This window comes from Gastrolobium bilobum, unplaced genomic scaffold, assembly GCF_033153095.1.
Source record: "Gastrolobium bilobum isolate Gb01-03AN ecotype WA unplaced genomic scaffold, APGP_CSIRO_Gbil_v1 utg20183, whole genome shotgun sequence".
Lineage (NCBI taxonomy): Eukaryota > Viridiplantae > Streptophyta > Magnoliopsida > Fabales > Fabaceae > Gastrolobium > Gastrolobium bilobum.
Window position 1 is genome coordinate 154,482 of NW_026895672.1, and position 19,620 is coordinate 174,101.

General features: G+C 38.2%; 1 protein-coding gene and 2 non-coding genes across 3 annotated transcripts; 1 reads left to right on the plus strand and 2 right to left on the minus strand.

The window, feature by feature from the left end:
- Positions 1-808: 808 nt before the first annotated feature.
- Positions 809-1,315, minus strand: LOC133288952 (uncharacterized). Its single transcript, XM_061486798.1, has one exon. It carries the CDS (start codon positions 1,313-1,315, stop codon positions 809-811), a length of 507 nt encoding a protein of 168 aa, XP_061342782.1.
- A 1,243-nt stretch (positions 1,316-2,558) lies between these two features.
- Positions 2,559-2,665, plus strand: LOC133288988 (small nucleolar RNA R71). The gene has a single exon (XR_009748427.1). It is a non-coding gene; the product is annotated as a small nucleolar RNA R71 (small nucleolar RNA).
- A 12,432-nt stretch (positions 2,666-15,097) lies between these two features.
- Positions 15,098-15,203, minus strand: LOC133288992 (small nucleolar RNA R71). The gene has a single exon (XR_009748429.1). It is a non-coding gene; the product is annotated as a small nucleolar RNA R71 (small nucleolar RNA).
- Between the last annotated feature and the right edge of the window lie 4,417 nt (positions 15,204-19,620).

A 19,620-nucleotide genomic window follows, 5' to 3' on the forward strand; every position in this document is an offset into this window, starting at 1 on the left:
GCATTCTTCTGAAAGCGAATGTTCCATATGGGCAAGTGAAGGTGGTTTTATGTTGATCTTCCGGTGCTAGAGCAATCTGATTATACCCCGAATATCCATCAAGGAAGCAGAAGTACTCCTTTCCTGCTAGATGATCCAACATCTGATCTGTATAAGGGAGCGGGAAATGGTCCTTCCTGGTGGCATTGTTGTGCTTTCTGTAATCTTGGCAAATTCTCCATCCTGTAACTTTTCTTACAGGTATTAGCTCATTCTTCTCATTTACTTCCACTGTTATGCCTCCTTTTTTGGGAACGCATTGGACAGAACTTACCCAACTGCTATCAGATATTGGGTATATGATCCCTACATCTAGCCATTTGATGACTTCCTTTCTTACCACTTTTTTCATTATAGGATTCAATCTCCTTTGGTGTTCTACTGAAAAACTGTTAGGATCAGTCAATAATATTTTATGCATACAGAATGAGGGACTGATACCTTTGAGATCCGCTATGGTCCAGCCGATAGCTCCTTGGTACTTCTTGAGCTTGTTGAGCAACAGTTCTTCTTGTTCTTTGGTGAGAAATGAAGAAATAATCACAGGGAGGGTGTTATTGTTCCCCAGATATGCATATTTCAAGTGTTAGGGAAGAGGCTTCAGTTCAAGATCAGGAGGTTTTTACGAAGAAGGTCGTTTGAGTTGTTTTTCCTTCTCAGTGCTTATCAAAGGTTCCGGTCTCCTTTCTTGCAGATAGCAACTCTGCTCCTCTTTTTGTGGACCTTCTTCTTCTTCCTCATATTCTTCCCCTTCTGTTTTTTTGCTGAACTAGTTATCTAACAAAGTAAGTGCAGAACACTCTTCCAAATCTTCTTCTTCATCCTGGAACTTCATTGCTTTAACGATATTAAATTTGATTTCATCAACATGAACTCTCATAGTTAGTTCCCCTTTTTGTACATTGATAACTGCCCCTGCAGTTTCTAGGAACGGTCTACCCAGAATGATGGGAACGTCAATATCAGCTTCGTAATCCAAGATGATGAAATCAGCGGGCAAGATAAATTTGTCTACTTTGACTAGCAGATCTTCAATCTTCCCTTCTGGCTTGACAATGGATCTGTCTGCCATCTGTAAAGTTACTGTGGTTGGTTCAGCTGGCCCCGTGGATAATTGTTTGAAAACAGATAGAGGCATGAGATTGATGCTTGGCCCTAAATCACACAAGGCCTTCCCTTGGTATGTATTTCCTATAATGCAAGGAATGGTGAAGCTTCCTGGATCTTGAAGCTTAGGTGGAAGTTTGCCCAGATACTGGCAACTTTCTTGTGTCATTTTTACAGTCTCATATTCTATTATCCTCTCTTTTTTAGAGAACACCTTTCATGAATTTTACGTACCTGGGCATTTGTTCTAGTGCGTCCACCAGAGGGATATTGATGTGGAGTTGTTTTAGAATGTTCAGGAACTTTCCAAACTGCTTATCATCTTGTTGCTTCTTTGTTCTCTGAGGGAACAAAATTTTTGTTCGTATTTTACTGCTTAGAGTTGGACTGATTGGTTGACTTCTGTCCACCTAGTTTTCATTGGCTTTGGCTTCTTTTCCAGGTTCTGGTTTCTGCTCATCTGTGGCTGGTTGTTGTTGTTGTGCTTTTGGAGCTGCTTCAGATGCTTTATTCTGTTCCTTTTTCTCTGGCAAAGTGGTGGGTTGTGTAGTGGCTTTCCCACTTCTCAAGGTGACCGCCTTGATTTGCTCTGAAGGGGAATTGGGTAAAGTGAGTACTACCTTTGCTGAGGTTGTTGAGGGGACGTCAGTATCCCCTGGTAGTGATCTTTGTGCTCTTGTATTGAGACTGGCAGCAATCTGTCCCAAATGGGATTCAATGTTCCTGAAAACTGCATCATTCCTGGTGATATATTCTTTGACATAGTTTTCCAAGGTATTGATGCGTTGGTCATCTCTGTGAAACAGAATGTAATTGTTTCTTCTTTGTTGTTCAAACATTCCACTACTGCTACCTTGCTGGTACTGCTGCTGAGTGGTGAATGGTCTGTGGTTCATGGGTGGCCTCCATTGGGGATTATGGTTCTGATCTTTTGTGATAGTTCCTCTAGGATATGAATAGGTATTGCGTCCTGCTTGCTGATTATCCCTGGCTTAGGTGAAGTTCCTGTTGCCAAATTTTTCTGCATAACACACCAATGCAGTGGATGGACAGTCTGTTGAATCATGAAGGTCTCCACATGCTGAGCATGGTTCAATTTCAACTGCTGTGAGTTGCAAGACTTCAATCCTTGGTGCTGCTTGGTCAGCTTTCAGGTTCTTCACTTCATTCATGAGTGATGCCAGCTGGGCTTCCATGGCAGTTTGTTTATCCAGTTCTAGCATGTCTGGCTTCCTTACTGGGCTCACTTGTCTATTGGCCATTAGAAACATCTTTCAGCAGTTCTTTCTATGATTTCGTACCTTGATTCAAGTGTTCCTGTAAAGAAATATCCTCCTGCAGCAAAATCTAAGTGAGATTGAGAAGTATGGTCAAGTCCCTTATAGAAAGATTGTAACACTCCCCAACTTTCTACCCAATGGTTTGGACATTTTCTGATGATGTCCTTGTATCTCTCCCATGCTTCATAGAGATTTTCTCCATAAAATATCTTGAAGTTAGAGATTTCTGCTTTAACATCAGCTTGTCGGGACATAGGGAGAAACCTCTCTATGAATTTGTTAGAGAGTTTCTCCCATTAGTGTATTGAACCAGGGGTGAGAGTTTTTATCCATATTATTCCTTTAAAGCCCAAGGAGTGAGGAAATAACCTCATTCTCATACTTTCCTCTGTCACACCCTCAGCTTTAAAATTATCACAGATATCTTGAAAGGTGATGAGGTGTGTGTAAGAATCTTCTGTAGGGAGTCCATTGAAGACTCCTGCTTCCCTAATCATGTGAAACATGATAGGTTTCAGTTCGAAATTGGGTGCTACAGGAGGGAGGATTACTCCCCTCTCTGGTCTGTTCCTAAAAGGAGCAGCCAGAGTTCTGAATAAAAGTTAGTGAATGAACTGTATGGTCAAACGTTCCCTACTGTCTTGACAACGTTCCTCAGGAATAGTAAGTTCAGTCTGATGGCAAACAATTGCTCGTTGCGTTATATATGTGATCCTTCCTGTTTATAAGAAGGTGAGATAATAATCATTGGAGATTTGGTAGATACAGGATTAAATAAAGTAAAAATAATAAAACAGTACCAACTATAATTAAGAGACAACAAGTGGATGGTTTTAAAAACAGTTTAACAAAAGGAACGGATTCACTGATCCATTCTTAAATAGTTATTTCCTCTGCTCAAGACTTAGCACTTTTTGTCTTTGTCCCAGTTTCTTATCTGCCAACTCCGATTCCTCACCTCATGGTCGAGATGGCTCACAAGTTTCCATATTCTTATGGCTCCCTTGACTCCAACAGGTACTCAGTACAGAACCTTAAAGTGGACGAAGCGGCCCCTTATTCCTAAGGTGACCAATAGTGTTTCTGCCATGACACTACCTGCCCCCAATGGCTAAGCTGTCTGAAATCCCTTCCATATGGAAGTTCCTTTCTCAGTATGTGTTCAATTTCCATTGATACACAATGAATATAGCTTACTTAGCCAAAGAAATACAAAAAGCATCAGTCAAGAGTTTCGAAAATAATTCTTTAAGAATGTTGCAGTTTATCCGTCCCACAGATAGTTCAGCCCATGGCTGATGTTTTAAACATAATTATTCTAAACTGAAGTCCCATAGACCCGAGATTCAACTCAGAGATAACGAATGGAACGAAAAGAAGAAACACTTATATTAAATTGAAAGACAGTTTACAACAAAACATCAAAATGAAGAAGATGGTTTGATGCTCGTGAGGAGTCTTAGGGGATGATACAGAACAGAGAAGAAGGGTTGTCACTTAACTACAGTTACAACTATATAAAACTAAACTACTAACTACTACTAGGTGATCTCTTCTTTTAGGACTTTCAATCCCTCCAGAATTCGATGATGTTTGTGTATTTGGGACATCCTATTTATAGGCAGAAGAGAGAGTGGCAGTCTTGTAAATCCTTTGGAGTTGGTTTCTTGAATGAAGGGACGGGGCGGTGACAACAGTGTTTAGAAGCTTTGCAAGTTGCTTGATGGGACAATATTTGTTGATGATTAGCTGTTTTCTGCAGTCCCCCATGCCTTGCTTTCTTCTTGGCCAATGAGAACTCTTGATTCTCTGCTGTTCACGTTTCCTGCTGCTTAAGTGGTGCACCGCCTTGCTTTTTAGAAGACGTTGTTTCCACGTTTCCTGTAAAATGAGCAAAGCATTAAATGAAGGTAGCAGGTGTAATAAATGCTCTCAATCTGTTCCTCTTTTAATATGTTTTCAAAGGAATACGTCATCATACGTTCCCCCACTGTGTTTTTGTCACAAATGTGTAAAACAAGTGATTTTCATGCTAAGTTGCTCATCATATAAGGGAACGTAAGGTATTTTGCCATCAAAATAGGCATAGATGGGAACGAATTTACGTCCCATCAATTGTTTTTAGAAAAACATAAAATTGAGAAGTAACGAAGTTTAGTAAAATATTTCACAGAAGTTTCCTCCCTTTCTCCACAAGTCCTCACGACATTGTTCAATAGTTATTTTATTTGTTGATTCTGTATTTGAGCGATCCTACAGTGTCCCACTTTTTCACCGGGGTTTGTAATGCTCTGAAGAATAGGAGCTGCCTCCTCAAATGGATCATATGTATCATCCACACTCCTGCTTGTACTCGGGGATCGTGCTATACCCAATGTAGTCTGCTCTTATACCTACAAATCCCATCAGAACTAGTCTAATGAAAACTGGTCCGAAACAGCCCTTGAAGAGTGTCTGAACCATATCTGATGGTCTTCCACCTGTTTATTGCATCATGATCCGTGTATGCATTAGCATAAAATTTCATGCAAATCTCCTTTGAGCTATCAGTGGGAAGTGTGCCACAGTCTTTCCATCTTCTCCTAATAAGATTGTTGACGAAGTCTAGATGTTCCCCGGTTTCCACCTTTCATGGTCTTTCTCTCATTATGGGCTTGCCCAATTTAATGGTCCTGAACCTGTCAGCATGATTTTTGCGGAACAAAATCTGAGTGCATCAGAGCCCTGTGCACTGGACGCCTCTCCAGCTTGCTGCGTCACTCTCCCTCTCTTCTTGGTATTTTTTATTCTGGTTGACATGACCTGACAATTAGAAAAGTATTTCAATGAATATTGGGAAGAATGGAAAATTGATCTGAAAAATATAAAAGATTTAGATACTCAGATTGCCAGATTTAGTATTTAAGTATATCTCAGCTTAAATATCTAAGATCAAAGAGAACATGTCAACATTCATATTTAATTGCAGCACACATTAGCAACATGGACATTAAGCAGGAATTGTCAGTTGATGGTGAAATTTTTAGACAGTCTACAATTAAAAGATAATTGGTATGAGGTTGGCATTTGGATCAAGGAGAAAGAAAGGCTTAAAGGTATGGCTTTGAGCTTTTATAAGAAGCTGTTCTCAGAGGACAGGGAGCAGAGGCAGTGGAGAACCACAACTGTTAGTTGGCCCCTTCTTGAGGACTCAGAATTGAGGATGCTGAACAACTCCTTATCAAAAGAGGAGGTCAAGATGGCATTTTTCCAGATGAGGGGTAATAAGGCTCCAGGACCGGATGAATTCCCAACAATCATTTACCAGAAGAATTGGGAAACTTTGGGGACCAGAATTATTGAAGACATGAAGTTACTTTTTTATCATCCGGAAGGAATAAAGGCAATCAACGACACCCTCCTTTTCCTGATACCTAAGATAGAGGCTCCTGAGAACCTTGGGCAATTCATACTGATCTCGCTCTGCAATGTCCTCTATAAAGCTGTCACTGAAGTTATTGTTAATAGATTGAAGCCTATCATAAAGAAACTGGTTTCTCCCTTTCAGTCGAGCTTTGTTCCGGGCAGAAACATTCAGGATAATATTATCATTGCGCAGGAGCTAAAACACTCGATGAATAGGAAGAGAGGAAACATGGCTTTTATGTCAATCAAAACTGATTTGGTCAAGGCATATGACAGACTCAGCTGGAAATTTATAGAGAAGGTGCTAATGGAGATTAGTATCCCTCCCTTTCTAGTAACTCTAATCCAAGCTTGCATTTCTTCTCCCAGCTTCCAGCTCCTGTGGAATGGTAGCAAAACAACTAGCTTCTCCCCTACTCGTGGAATAAGACAGGGAGATCCTATCTCCCCGTACTTATTCGTGCTTTGTATGGACAAGCTGGCACACTTAATAGCTGAACAGATCAGGAAGAAGAACTGGAAGCCGTTGAAAGTGGGGAAAAGAGGTCCGAACATCTCTCACCTCATGTTTGCTGACGATCTGGTTCTCTTTGGAGAAGCTAGCCTGGATCAGCTTGATGTTATGCTCGGCTGTCTCCAGGAGTTTAGTAACATGTCTGGTCAGGAGGTGAGCATTGAGAAGACGGTAATCTATTTCTCTAGAAATACTAGAGAGGATCTAAAGGAGTCCATCAGTAATGTGAGTTGGTTCAAGACAGCCGATTCATTGGGAAAATTTCTTGGGACCATCCTCCATAATGGAAAGGGCAGGAGAAGGAAGTTTAAAGGAGTTATTTGTAAGAACCCCCACCGTTAAATAAGGAAACTAATAAATTAAATATGAGGATTAGAAAATAATTCCATAATTGACCCTAATAATTGTTATGAGGCTTAAATAATTATGGTAAGTGATTAACGAAGCTGAAAGTCGCTTTTCTGACGAAAAGTACAGATACCGGTTCTGCTCGCGGTATAAGTGCGTACCGATGAAGTATCCCGAAAAATCATAATAAGTGCATGAATATTCCTAGAATAATAGGTAAGACTATGATTTCAAGTTTCAAGTTAAAATAATGAGAACTGGTGCCAGAACTGATATTGGCTATATAAAAGCGCGTACCAGAAAGGTTCTGCGAAAAATAAAATAAAAATATGATAAATCATAGAAAAATGGCTAGGTTCAGAATCTAAAGTTTGAGATTAAAATGCTAAGCGTAGCTATTATTGCTAATACTGTGTGTTTAAAACTTAAGTGCCTATATATATGCATTTTTCACAAAACCCTAGGCCATACTTGAAGTTCCTACGTGAGATTTTCTGATTTCTTCATCAGCCTTGTGTCTCCTCTTGCCACCTCTACCTTCCTTCCCTCTTGTGAGCCAAAGGTGTCACCTTTCTCCTTGTTCTTGTCACTTTAAACACTTGTGTGAGTGAAGGCTTGCCTTGGGAGTGTGTAGGAGACCTCATTCTGAGTTTAGCTTCAGAATTTGTGAGGTTAGGAGACTGAGTTTCTGAGTTGGTGGAGTGAAGCCTTGTTCATGTCTTTTGTGGTGTCAAGAAGTGATCTTTTGGCTTAAAGGACCAAGCTTGGTGGCCAAATTCGTGTCCTTCCAAAGTCAGAGTCTTGGTGCTGTGTTGAGGACCCCTCGTGTGTCCCATTTTCGGAGTTTTGAGCCTTGGAGGTAACCATGACCACCACTTTGTCATTTTGAAGAATTAAGCTTGTTTAATCTTTTAAAAAGTGAAACTTGGATCATTTAAGTAAAGGAATGTGTTTCTGAGTTCTTAACATGCTTATGTTCATCTGTTTAGGGAGTCATTGGTCTCCCAATCGCTTTTGGACCCTTAAAAGTTGGATTATGCAGAAGTCTGTTCGAATTTCTGCATTCTGTTGGAGAAGTATTCGAATACTTTTCGTGTAGTATTCGAATACTTATCCCTTGGTAGTCGAATACTCCTTGCAGGAGTATTGGGATACTTTTCTGGGAAGAAAAGTATTCGGATACCTTTGAAGAAGTATTCGAATACTTAAGAGTATTCGAATACAGTGAGTTATGGTATTCGGATACTGTGGTATTCGGATACTTGGAGTGTTGGTATTCGAATACCTTGTGGTATTCGAATACTTTTGTGAAAGTAATCGAATACTTTCTGGAGAGCTGGAGTATTCGAATACTACTCGGGGAGTATTCGAATATCTCCTGCAGAAACAACATGTAATGACTTAAAATAAGATGAAAAGCCTTAATCACTTAATGTAACCTTGGTAAATGGTTATTGATGATTATTACTGTATAAACAGATCTTGATTGTGCTGTTTGTGGGCTTTGAGCTTGTGTGGACTCTTGGCATTGGATAGTTAGCTTGCAAGGTAAGCTTTCGTGTCCTCAGTTTAGCGATTGTTGGTTCCACCATGTCCCATAGGGGGATGGTTTATATGCATGATGTTGTTTTCATGCATTGTTTTGATAAATGCTATTGAGCTGTTATATGCGAGTGCCTTTATGATATGCATGTGGTGTTCCACCTATACTGTAAGCCCAAGTATGTGGAGACATACAAGATTGTGAGGCTGTGGGTGAGGTGCAAGCAGTGTTCCTTGTACTTATTGTGGGGTTGTAGACGTACTGCATTTCTCTGGCCAGTAGAATAGTTAAAACACACATGGCATGAATATCTGTTGCACTGCATAGTTTCAGAACTTATACTGTTAAATGATTTTGAACTTATATTGCACATGTAAGTGAGCTTGGGGTGGAAGATCCTTGAGGACCCCTTGTCTTACTGAGATTTCTTGTTTAAAGATCTCACCCCACGTTTGGGGACGCTTATTTCAGGTTCAGGTAACTTGGGGCTGATGCCTCTAGCGGCAGGAGGCCGAAGCTTAGCTGATATTGATGTTATGTGCTGACATGTTTGGATGCTGGATTATATCTGCTGATGTTATGCTTTTAGCTTGTTATTATTATGTTGCTGTTGTTGAGACTTTTGTGGGCTTTGTTGCCTTATTTGGTGAGCATGAGGTTTGTCCATGCCACGTTGACTTGACTATGCTTTGTTTTAGTTTGGAGTTGTTAAATGTATCAGGATTATGTCCGGACTACGTGTTGTAGATCCGTGACTTTAGATACTCACTGTTATTTTATATTATGAGATATTTCAGTTAGCTGTCTTTTGCAATTTACATACAGGCGATGTTTTATGAAATTGATTAAGTAATCAACTTGGCTAAGTTTAATGACGTCATAATTGAAAAGAAAAAGATATTTCGCATATTTAATTAAGCGTGGCTTAATACGATGACGTGTTACCAAACCGGGTATACACGGGGTGTTACATTATTCAAAGGGTGAGGCAAAGGCTAGCGGGTTGGAAGTGTAACTTCTTATCGTTTGCAGGTAGAACAACACTGGCAAACTCAGTGCTAAGCACTATTTCGTCCTATCATTGACAGCACAAGGTGTTTCCAATGGCTATTTGTAAGGAGATGGAACAAATCCAACGAGCCTTTATTTGGGGGGACTCCAATCTCTCGAGAAAACCTCACTTACTAGCTTGGGAAAGCCTGTGTAGACCTAGAAATGCTGGGGGTCTGGGTATTCGGAATCTCCAAGCTCATAATAATGCTTTTTTGTGCAAGGGTTCTTGGAAAATTCTGAATAATGAAGAGGAGCTTTGGGTTAAAGTTTTGAGAGGGAAATATGGCAGACAGATGGATTGGAGAAGACAGGTGAAAGCCCAAAGGTATGACTCAAGTCTTTGGAAAGGTATATGCGGTATTTGGGATGAATTCCTGAACAGGCTGCAATGGGATATAGGAAACAGGAGGGATACTTTGTTTTGGCAGGATTGCTGGACAGAGATGGAAACCCCTCTGGACGTTTTAGCTAGTAGACTGCTAGATAATTCACTTCGCATACAAAAATGTGAAGAGCTGATTGATAGAACATCTGGGGAATGGGACATCGAGCTGATCAGAAGATTTCTTCAAGAGGATGTTGTGAAGATAATTCGAGCTATCCCCCCTCCAAATATTAGCAAGGGGAAGGATAAACTTATCTGGAAAAAATAATTAGGTGAGGGGAGAATTGTGAAGAATGCCTATACAACAATTATGGGTTTCGAATTTCTAGCTACCAACCCGAAATGGATGACGATCTGGAAGTGGAAAGGCCCTATGAGAGTGAGATCTTTTGCGTGGTTTGTGTTACATGATAAACTGCTTACAAAGAATAGAACGTCGAGGTGGGGAGGAGATGCTATTTGCCACAAATGTACGAACAAGGTAGAAGATACTCTACATATGTTGAGAGATTGCCCAGCTGCAAAACAGGTTTGGAAGGAATGGTTTAATAATGTGGTTCCTGATGAGTTCCTCACGCTAAGGCTGGACGAATGGATGTTGAAGAACATAAATGAGGAGTGGAACACATTATCAACTTCAGATGGATAGATGTTTTCATGACAACAATCTGGCATTTGTGGTATTGGAGAAACTAGGAGATACACAATTCTCAGGACAGCCGACCTTTTATCCTAATCCTCATTATTTCAAGGTATATAAGTGACATCATTTTAGCTATGGACAATAGAATGCGCACTAATAGTGATGCTAGGAACACAGCCAATGAGAAATGGTTCCACCCGCCCACTGGATGGTGGAAGTTGAATGTTGATGGGGCAGTAAAGAATAATCAGAGGATAGCCTCGTGTGGTGGACTTATAAGAAAAGAGAATGGTCTGTGGGTGTCGGGTTTTTCGTATCAGATAGGGAGGTGTTCCCCTTTGGTTGCTGAGTTATGGGTCATCAACAAAGGTCTGCAAGTGGCTTGGGATGAAGGAGCTAAACAGCTAATAGTGGAAAGCGACTCGGCTGTGGCTATAGAGGCCATTAACAAGAACGACGGTGAAGGCTCCCACCTTCACATGGTTAACTGTATAAAAGAGTGGAGAAAAGAGGAGTGGCATATAAAATTCAATCATATTGCCAGAGGAAGAAATAGATGTGCTGATATGTTAGCGAAAGTCAGCTTCACAGGAGAGGAAAACTTGATTCTGTATAAAGATCCCCCTATGGGGATTGGGCCTCTGCTGGCCATGGACTCCAAGTGCTAGTTTTGTTTTGTGTCTCGGGGCTTTAGCCCCAATATGTATTAAAAAAAAAAAGTAGACTCAGAGTCAAATTCATAGCACCAGTCAAATATAAAAGCTAATAAATCAGAAATGAAAGTGTGCATTCTATACCACGTCTGGGAATCAAGGTAATCCTAGATAATAATAATCATTCGTCTCCATATCAAGAAATTAAACTCATGAGAACCAAACATTATGTATAGACTACACATATATCATTCTCTAGATCTAGTTCACGAGGATAGTAATGAAACCAAAATTTAAGTGCATAGATTTTCCTACTCAATCATGTTAACCACCTGTCATGTACTGCAATCTCATCATTCTTAACACACAGATTTCGGAGTATACCCCTTTACAAGATGCAATGTTCAATCCATCACATATATTCAAATGTATAAGAGATTAATTGAAAGCGTTCAATCAGTCATTTAGTAAAAAATATGACTATATTATCAAACTAGTCAATTTTACTTCATTATACTAACTTTTCATGTAATTTAACACATCTTTGACTTATATCTCATTAAACTTTGACCTAATTTTATAAATTAATATAATCATCATTAGACAAATCTAAGACCACTCCTAGTCTTTAAAATTCTTTAAAGAATTTAATTAAGGAATCAAAGTTAAGCTTAGACCATTACTTTGCTTATTTACAATTTAATCCCTAAATTTTTACATATATATTCTTTGACCCCTAAACTTTATTAATAATTCCAATTAAGTCTAATTTACTTCATTTGGCATAAATTGTATCACAATTTTAATTATCATGCCAATTCATTCAATTACACAACAAAACTTGCATTACAAGCTTACTTACTAAAAATTAGTATAAACTAGTATTCAGTCTTATGTTTATAATATAATTTCAATATTTCCAAATGAGAGTTGTTATGAATTGCTTGTGTAGACTTTAGTGTCGATTGGTAAGCTCATATTACCGATAGGGAAAACTGCTTCCGTGAACTATTTGAGAGACCCGTCCCAACAAAATTGTTTACCAAACTTCTACATCATTATTTTTATTCTGATTTTTAGTATAAGATGTGTTTATCTCTTATACTTCTGATGTGCCTCTGGCAAATGTAGTTTTCCAGGCTAAAAATGATGAGAATTAAGTCATAGAAGAGCACTTTTTATACATATTTGTTTATTATATTGACTTTTCCATCTCAATGACATTTCTCACCTATTTGTTATGTTTAAATAGCGAGAAGAGGTGGAAACAACGAAAAGCTTGGTGATGCGACTCTACACGGGTGGAAATTCCATGCTACATCGAATTGCTAGGCCAAAATTCCAGAGAAGTGGCGCAACTTAGCGCCACACTGGCGCAAGTTAGCGTCGCGTGCACAGGACAAATACCAGAGAAATGGTGCGGTTTTGCGCCATAATGGCGCGGTTTTGCGCCGCATTGCATGCTCTTGAGATGCATCAGATTTTGCCAGGCCAAATACCAGAGATCTGGCGCGGTCTTGCGCCACAATGGCGCTGACCCGCGCCAGTTTGCTGGAATTACATGCCGTGTTTTAAAAAAAGACAGTTTTGGGAGAATAAAACGAGGGCTATTTAAAGGCTGTTTTTGACAGAACTGGGGATTATTCGATTCCTTGAAAGAAATCAGCAGTCGCGCTCGGAGAGTGATTCCAGTGGAGATTTTTCTCATCTTGTTCTTCCAATTCCATTTATCAGTTTATGTTGTATATTGATATTTCAGCCATGATCATGGTTGGCTATGTACTATTTATTGTAGTTAGGGTCATAAACTCTATGTGAACCCTTGTTACAACATATTGGTTTACATTTACTCGTTTATATATTTATCTTTATTTCTACTATGTGCGTAATTTCTATCCTCTTTATTAGAACTGATCAATTTGATAGTTGATGATAGTTTGAGGGTTAGAACCCTAGATAGGAATATTAGGGTTTTTAATCTTGAAAGGGAGTAGGATAACAATTGGTATATCTGCTAGGAATAGACGTATATTTGATTGCAGATGTTTAATCTATCGTATTCATTGCTTAAATCCATGAGGAACCTTGCAAGGAATTGGGGTTCCAATTTGGGTTAAAGGGTTAATCTTGCAAGGAATTGAGGGTTAACTAGGGTTGGCAAAACGGGCTAACCCAGCTCAACCCGTATTCAACCCGAAAAAAACGAGCCGGGTTTGGGTTGGCTCGAAAATAAACGAGTCAGAAAATCCAACCCAACTCGAAAAATAGCTTGTTGGGTTGCTGTGGAAATCTTATCTCTTCTTCAACAAAAATCTTTTGTAAGAATCACCAATGATAATGGTAAAGAGAGTAGCTAATGAAAAATGAAAAATATTCTCACTGAAAGCAATCGGCATAACCATTTCACTGAACTTGTTATTTTATCCACAAAACAAACAAAAAAAGGTACAGAAATCATTGTAAATCACCGAAGGATGCTTTTTTTCTTCTTACCGACTTCGATTAATTACCGAAAAGCATAGATCAATACTAAGTCCAATGTAAAGAATCGTGCACTATTTATTCGTAAACAATAAAACACTGCACTTAGAGTTGAAGGGGTGCAAGAGAATTTGACAGAAATTAAACATTCATGAATAAGCTTCTCTATAGAAAACATAGTCGCAATCGGAAACAGATGAAACAACACTAATCGACAAAACAAAAACAAAATAAGAGTAGTAATATTATCACCATTGAACGATTTTTATCATTGAAAGCAGAAGAAAGAAGAACCTTGATAATGGTGTGTGTTGATGTGAGAAGATTAGGGTTAAAAAAAAGTGAGAAGGAAGAAAGAAACTGACGGAGCTGGGTTGGGGTGGCCCGTGTGGGTCTTTGTCTCTTTTATTTTTATTTTTATTTTAATTAAAAAAAAAAATCAACCTGCGAGCTGGCTCGTTTAACCCACGGGTTGGCTTGTTTTTTCGCGAGCTGGTTTGGGTCGGGTTGACTCGGGTTTGCAGCTCATTTTTGCCAACCCAACCCGGCTCATTTTTGGCGGGTTGCGAGCCAACCCGACGGGTTGGCTCATTTTTACCAACCCTAGGGTTAACTACTAATATTTTTAGATGATAATTTATTTGAGTATTTATGTAAATCAGTATTGTAAATCAATCTAGAGTAAGAAGAGGGGATCATTTGGTGAGTGTACGCTAGCTACAATGCTTTCTCAGATCTTTACAAATCCATCTCTGTTTTTATTTATATCATAACAAAAATTCTAAAAATACGTTTTTGCATTTAGTCTTATTTTTACTCAAATCAACAACAATTTTCACACACCTATTTGAATTCTTTCCATCTTAAAAGGACAATTATTTGATATTCGATCCTAATCCCTGTGGAGACGATACTTTCTTATCATTATATTACTTGTGTGATCAGTACACTTGCTGGTAAGCATCAAGTTTTTGGCGCCGTTGCCGGGGATTGACGTTTCTTATATCATATAATCTTTTATTTTTAAGATTGGATTTTGTGAATACTTTCATTTTATTTTATTTATTTTTATTTGAAAAGTGTTGCTAATCTCTTTTCTGAGTTGTACGCGAGGCAAAACTACAGAATTTCTATTTGATTATGAGATTACAAGGACTGAAAAGAGAAATAGAAAACTTGCTCGGAAGAAGCTTGAATTCAAAGAGCTTGAGACTCTGCCTAAAGAACCACAAGAGATACCAGCTGAATCACTAATCATGGCAGCAAATAATGATGCAGAAAATCCACTCATGGACACTGTTCTTACTCCATCTTTTAACATGCCTAACTCAAGCATTATTCAGCCTGATATTGGTAACAATAATTGGCAGCTTAAGTCTTCCAATATTCAATTGGTGGAGGAGCTCAGTTTGGAGGAGAGGAGAATGAAGATCCTCATAGATTCATAGATAGATTTCTGATGATCTATGACTCAACCAAACACCCTCAAGTGTCCAATGATGCAATCCGGTTGAGGTTGTTCCCTTTTGCTGTTAAGGGAAAGGCTCTTAATTGGTTGGAAAGGCAGCCTGCACGAAGCATTCCTACATGGGATAATTTGTCTCAAAAGTTCTTTGCTGAGTTCTTCTCAGTGGAAAGATACAATCAGATGGTGAATGATATCACCAATTTCACTCAATCAGAGGGTGAAACTATGTGTGCAGCATAAAACCGATTCAAGGATTTATTGAGGAGGTGTCCTCATTATAACTTGATTGCTGGTAATCAGGTGAGAATCTTCTTTAATGGTTGTAAACCTGAGGTTCGATGGTGTTGAATGGTGCAGCATGTGGCACTATTAAATCTTTGAGGGAAAATGAGACTCTTGAGTTGATTGAGAGAATGGTTGTCAATGAAAATGACGCGGTGTCATCTATGTTAGTATTTTGGTGTCCTAGAGACAATCTTATGATTAAATAAGGACATAGATGTAGACCTTTTTAATATTGTCATAAATAAATAAAAGCACTCTTTATCTTGTTTCATAATTATGTCTCGATATTAATATTAATATATTATGAATAACTTGATAAACCCCGTGGAATAAAATAGGTATCTCTTGAGTATCTGTGATGAGATCACAATCATGATGATTCAAGAATATCAGATGTTCATTCCTAATTTTATGTTCCTAGTCTAGAGATACTGAGAATGGGGTCAGTAATCTCGGGTAAGACTAGCACCACTTATCTATTTGTATATGGATACAAGGTATAGACCTCATGTGCTACAGATATGGAGATGTCTTAGCTAAAGTCGTGGGTGGACCTATAAGGGTATAGCTCGCACTGAACGGACCCACAAAGAGACTCTATGAGGAACTCTCACAGAGAGTATCATTAGAGTAGTCTCTTTATATTTGGGTATATCTTTCCTAAGACCAGAAGTTATTACCTAGACTGTGTTCTAGAAGGCATGCTTTGATTGTGCACCTCGTCTGCCTGAAACATGGAGACTCATAGGTATACTGTTGGGCTTGTCCTGAAAGAACACAGGGCTAGGGTGATAAGCTGAAGGAATTCGTCAAATCTCTGTGAGAGATTAGGTTATCTGTAAATCGGAGAAATCGGGATGACATTTACAGGGACTCGGGAATCTATGCATAGTAAAAGAGATCATGAGATGATCTGCCTTTAGAGTCTGTAAATTGAAGATTCCCTATTTCGAATAAATCTTACCCTAAACCGCAGGGGTTGATACGCTTCCTTACCCTAGGTTTTATGGGAAGGTAACCGAGACGAAAGGAAATATATACGGCAACCAAATATGTTTAATAGGATGATCAAATCATTAATCTAACTAGTTCTGGGGCAACAAAGCATTGCTAGTGCTCTGTGTTGTCATTAGATGGGTTGTGGGCTTATTGGGCCCAAGCCCATTTATGTCAGTGGCTAAGTTGGTCCTAATGGGTCACACACAAACACCTAATTGTCTAGATGCTCTAGCATTAAAGGTATTGGGCCTAATAATAGTTATTAGCCCAAGAAGTTGTTTGGAACTCCACCTAAAGGGGTGGAGGGCACATGGTTCGTTGTAATGGGCTTGGATAGTCCAAGACATTACTAATTAATTTAATTAGTTAAATTAATTATCAAACATTTAAATTTTGAATTTTGGAATTTGAAATTTGAATTTTGAAATTTTGAATTTTGAATTTGAATTTCGAAATTCGAATTTTGAATTTGAAATTTGAAATTTGAAATTTGAATTTTGAAATTTGGATTTTGAATTCGAATTTTGAAATTTGAATTTTGAAATTTGAAATTTTGAATTTTGAATTTGAATTTTGAATTTGAATGTTTGAACATTTGAATTTGAATATTTGAATGTTTGAATTCAAATATTTGAATTTGAATTTGAATTACCTATGAAAGGTTGTTTCATAACAAAAGGATAAGATGAGATCTTGTTGGAACAAATCACTAGTATCATGAGAGAATCTTTTGGACAAGATCCAAGGCTATATATGGCGCTGGTTTGGGTTGTTGGTGAGCAAGATTTGCTCATCAAAATCAGCTCCAGAAGATTCAGTCAGTTGGGAGAAAATCTAAGTGAGTTGATTCAAATTTGAATGCAACTACTCAGATGTATCTGGTCACCTTTTTGGGCTATATGGGGCGCACCATATAGCTGATCTTATGAAGATTTCTGATCAGAATTTTGAATAGGTTTTGAACCAATTCTCAAGAGAATATTCTAGGAGCCTGTTAGCAATTTTTGAAATTAAACAGCTCCACTTCTCTATCTCCAATCTGGCGCCTAATGATCAGATTTTTAGGAGAAAAATCTGATTGGTATTTTATTTTAAATAATCTCCTCTTATGCGCCTAAGTGATGAGTTGTTCCTCCAAGGGTTTTTCTGAAAAGCCTAGCCTATTCTCTCTTTTCTCCTGCGCCACTTGTGAAGCTTTCACATTGAGAGCTTCACTCTTTCAAACACTTTCACCTAGCCTCCATCTTCACACATAGAGCGCCTAGCAAGCCTCTTTGTGGTGATCATCCGGTGGCTTCACAAGAAGGAGTTCTTGCACCTAGACGAGTGGGTGGTGTGGATCAACGTTAGAGGGTCTGAACCCTTCACACCTGCCTTGATCATCTGGTGATTTCACGAACAAGGTAACATCATGCTTTCCTAAAGCATGATCTTGATGTGCATGTATATTCCGCAAAGAAAAATTTTGTTTTTCCCTCTTGCATGCATCGGCCTTCAAGGCCATTTCGAACTTTCAAGTGGTATCAGAGTCCGGTTGCTTTACCATCGACGGGTGATGGTACCTTGTTTGTGATCATATTTTTCACGGTTAAAATCTCTTTAAAGGTTAAAGATTCAATTTTTTATAAATGGATTCTAATTTACAATACTTTAAACGTTTAAAGTTTTCGTTTTTATGAACATGTTATTTCGAATGCCATGTTCATGCATCCATTCATATTCATGGTTATCTTTTTCTTTATAAAAGTTTTAAAAGGAAGCACCTTTTTGAAGGGTGGAGTTCGACCATGAAAGGTGTTTTGAACACCTTGATTGTTTTCTTATTTTTTTCTCCATGAATTGTTTCATGAGCATGCAATAAAATTTTTTGAAAATTAATCTCATATACATTAGTATATGGTTCGGCTATTAAGTGTTGATGGCTATATGCATGATTTAATTTTGTGTTCTTTGAGAAAGAGTCAACAAAATTAGAATTATATTAATTGTTATATAATTCGGTCAATTGAAAAATTAAGAAAAGTTTTAAATTTTAAATATGTTTTGATAATTAATTGTTAAATATCAAGACATACGTGAAAAATATATATTATGTGATAATATTTTGTACTTGTGAGTTGTCTAACATTTCAGGTGCAAAAGAGGAAGGGGATGGTCATGGTGCCCGGAATTTGAAATTTGAAGTTTTAAATTAATTTGTAATTTTGGGCTCTTTTACAAGAGATGTAATTTAAATTTCAAATTTTTGTAATTTAAATTTTGTCCCTCCAAGATGTTTTGGAGTTTCTTTAATTGTAATTAGAGAAATTAGGCTATTGGCGTATAGACGACAAGAAGCCGAGGCTTGAGAAGCAAGATGGACAAAAGAGCGAGCACCATGACTATCTCAAAATAAAACTGTTTTATTTGCATGTATATTATTATACGACTAGTATGCATGAGATAGAGTATCGCGATATGTATGCTTTATGACTTATGACGTCTAGTATGCATGAGTTGGACTAAATCGTGTTTGTATGATTATTATGCAAGTCCAATTGCAACTAGTTTAAACCGTTAGATGTATGACATAGGTAACGACTAGCATGATAATATATTAATGCGTTTGATGAGACTTAATAAACCCTTAATAAAAGGAACCCTTAAAAGAAATAAAATTATTGAGCGCATGATTACGTCCCACCACCAATATTACTCAAACCTCCTCTAAATAGTGGTGCTCTACAACCCAGTTGGGACCCACTGTTTCGTTGAGTAAGAGTAGTATTAGAAGTGTAAGACACTTGGGGTGTTGGTTAGTGCTTAACTGAGACATGAGTTGCAGGCTCAGCCGGGCTTGTGTGCTTAGGGTAATAGTGCTAGGTTGGTTGCATGAGATGCACCACTAAGTGACAAGGAGTTGACAACCTAATGTTAAGAAAGGGTATGAGATACCATTGATAAAGATCAATCCATTATTTAAATTAATCTTGCGGTCTCAGACGGGGGTTAAAATAAATAATCGCATTCTTAATCCCACTAAGGAACGTTCTAAAAGTAGAATAACCCTAAGTCAAAAGGAAGGGTCATTGACTTAGATAAAATAGTGGGAGGGGAAAAATTATTTAAAGTCTTTAATAATTTTTTTTTACTACATGATCAAATATTAATTAATTTTATCTTTACATTTTTCAGTTAATTAGTATGACTAATACACTGTCACTGCGCTTCATACTTGATACGAACAAACTGACCAGTCCAAATTTTATGGACTGGTATCGGAACCTAAGAATTGTTCTAAGGGCTGAAAAGATTGCTTACGTCCTAGATGCTGAATTACCCGTAGCTCCTAAGGAAGGGGAAGATGGGTTCGCGGAATATGATTTCGAGGCCCACAAACACCACATGGATGACAATGTGTTGGCTGTCTGCATCATG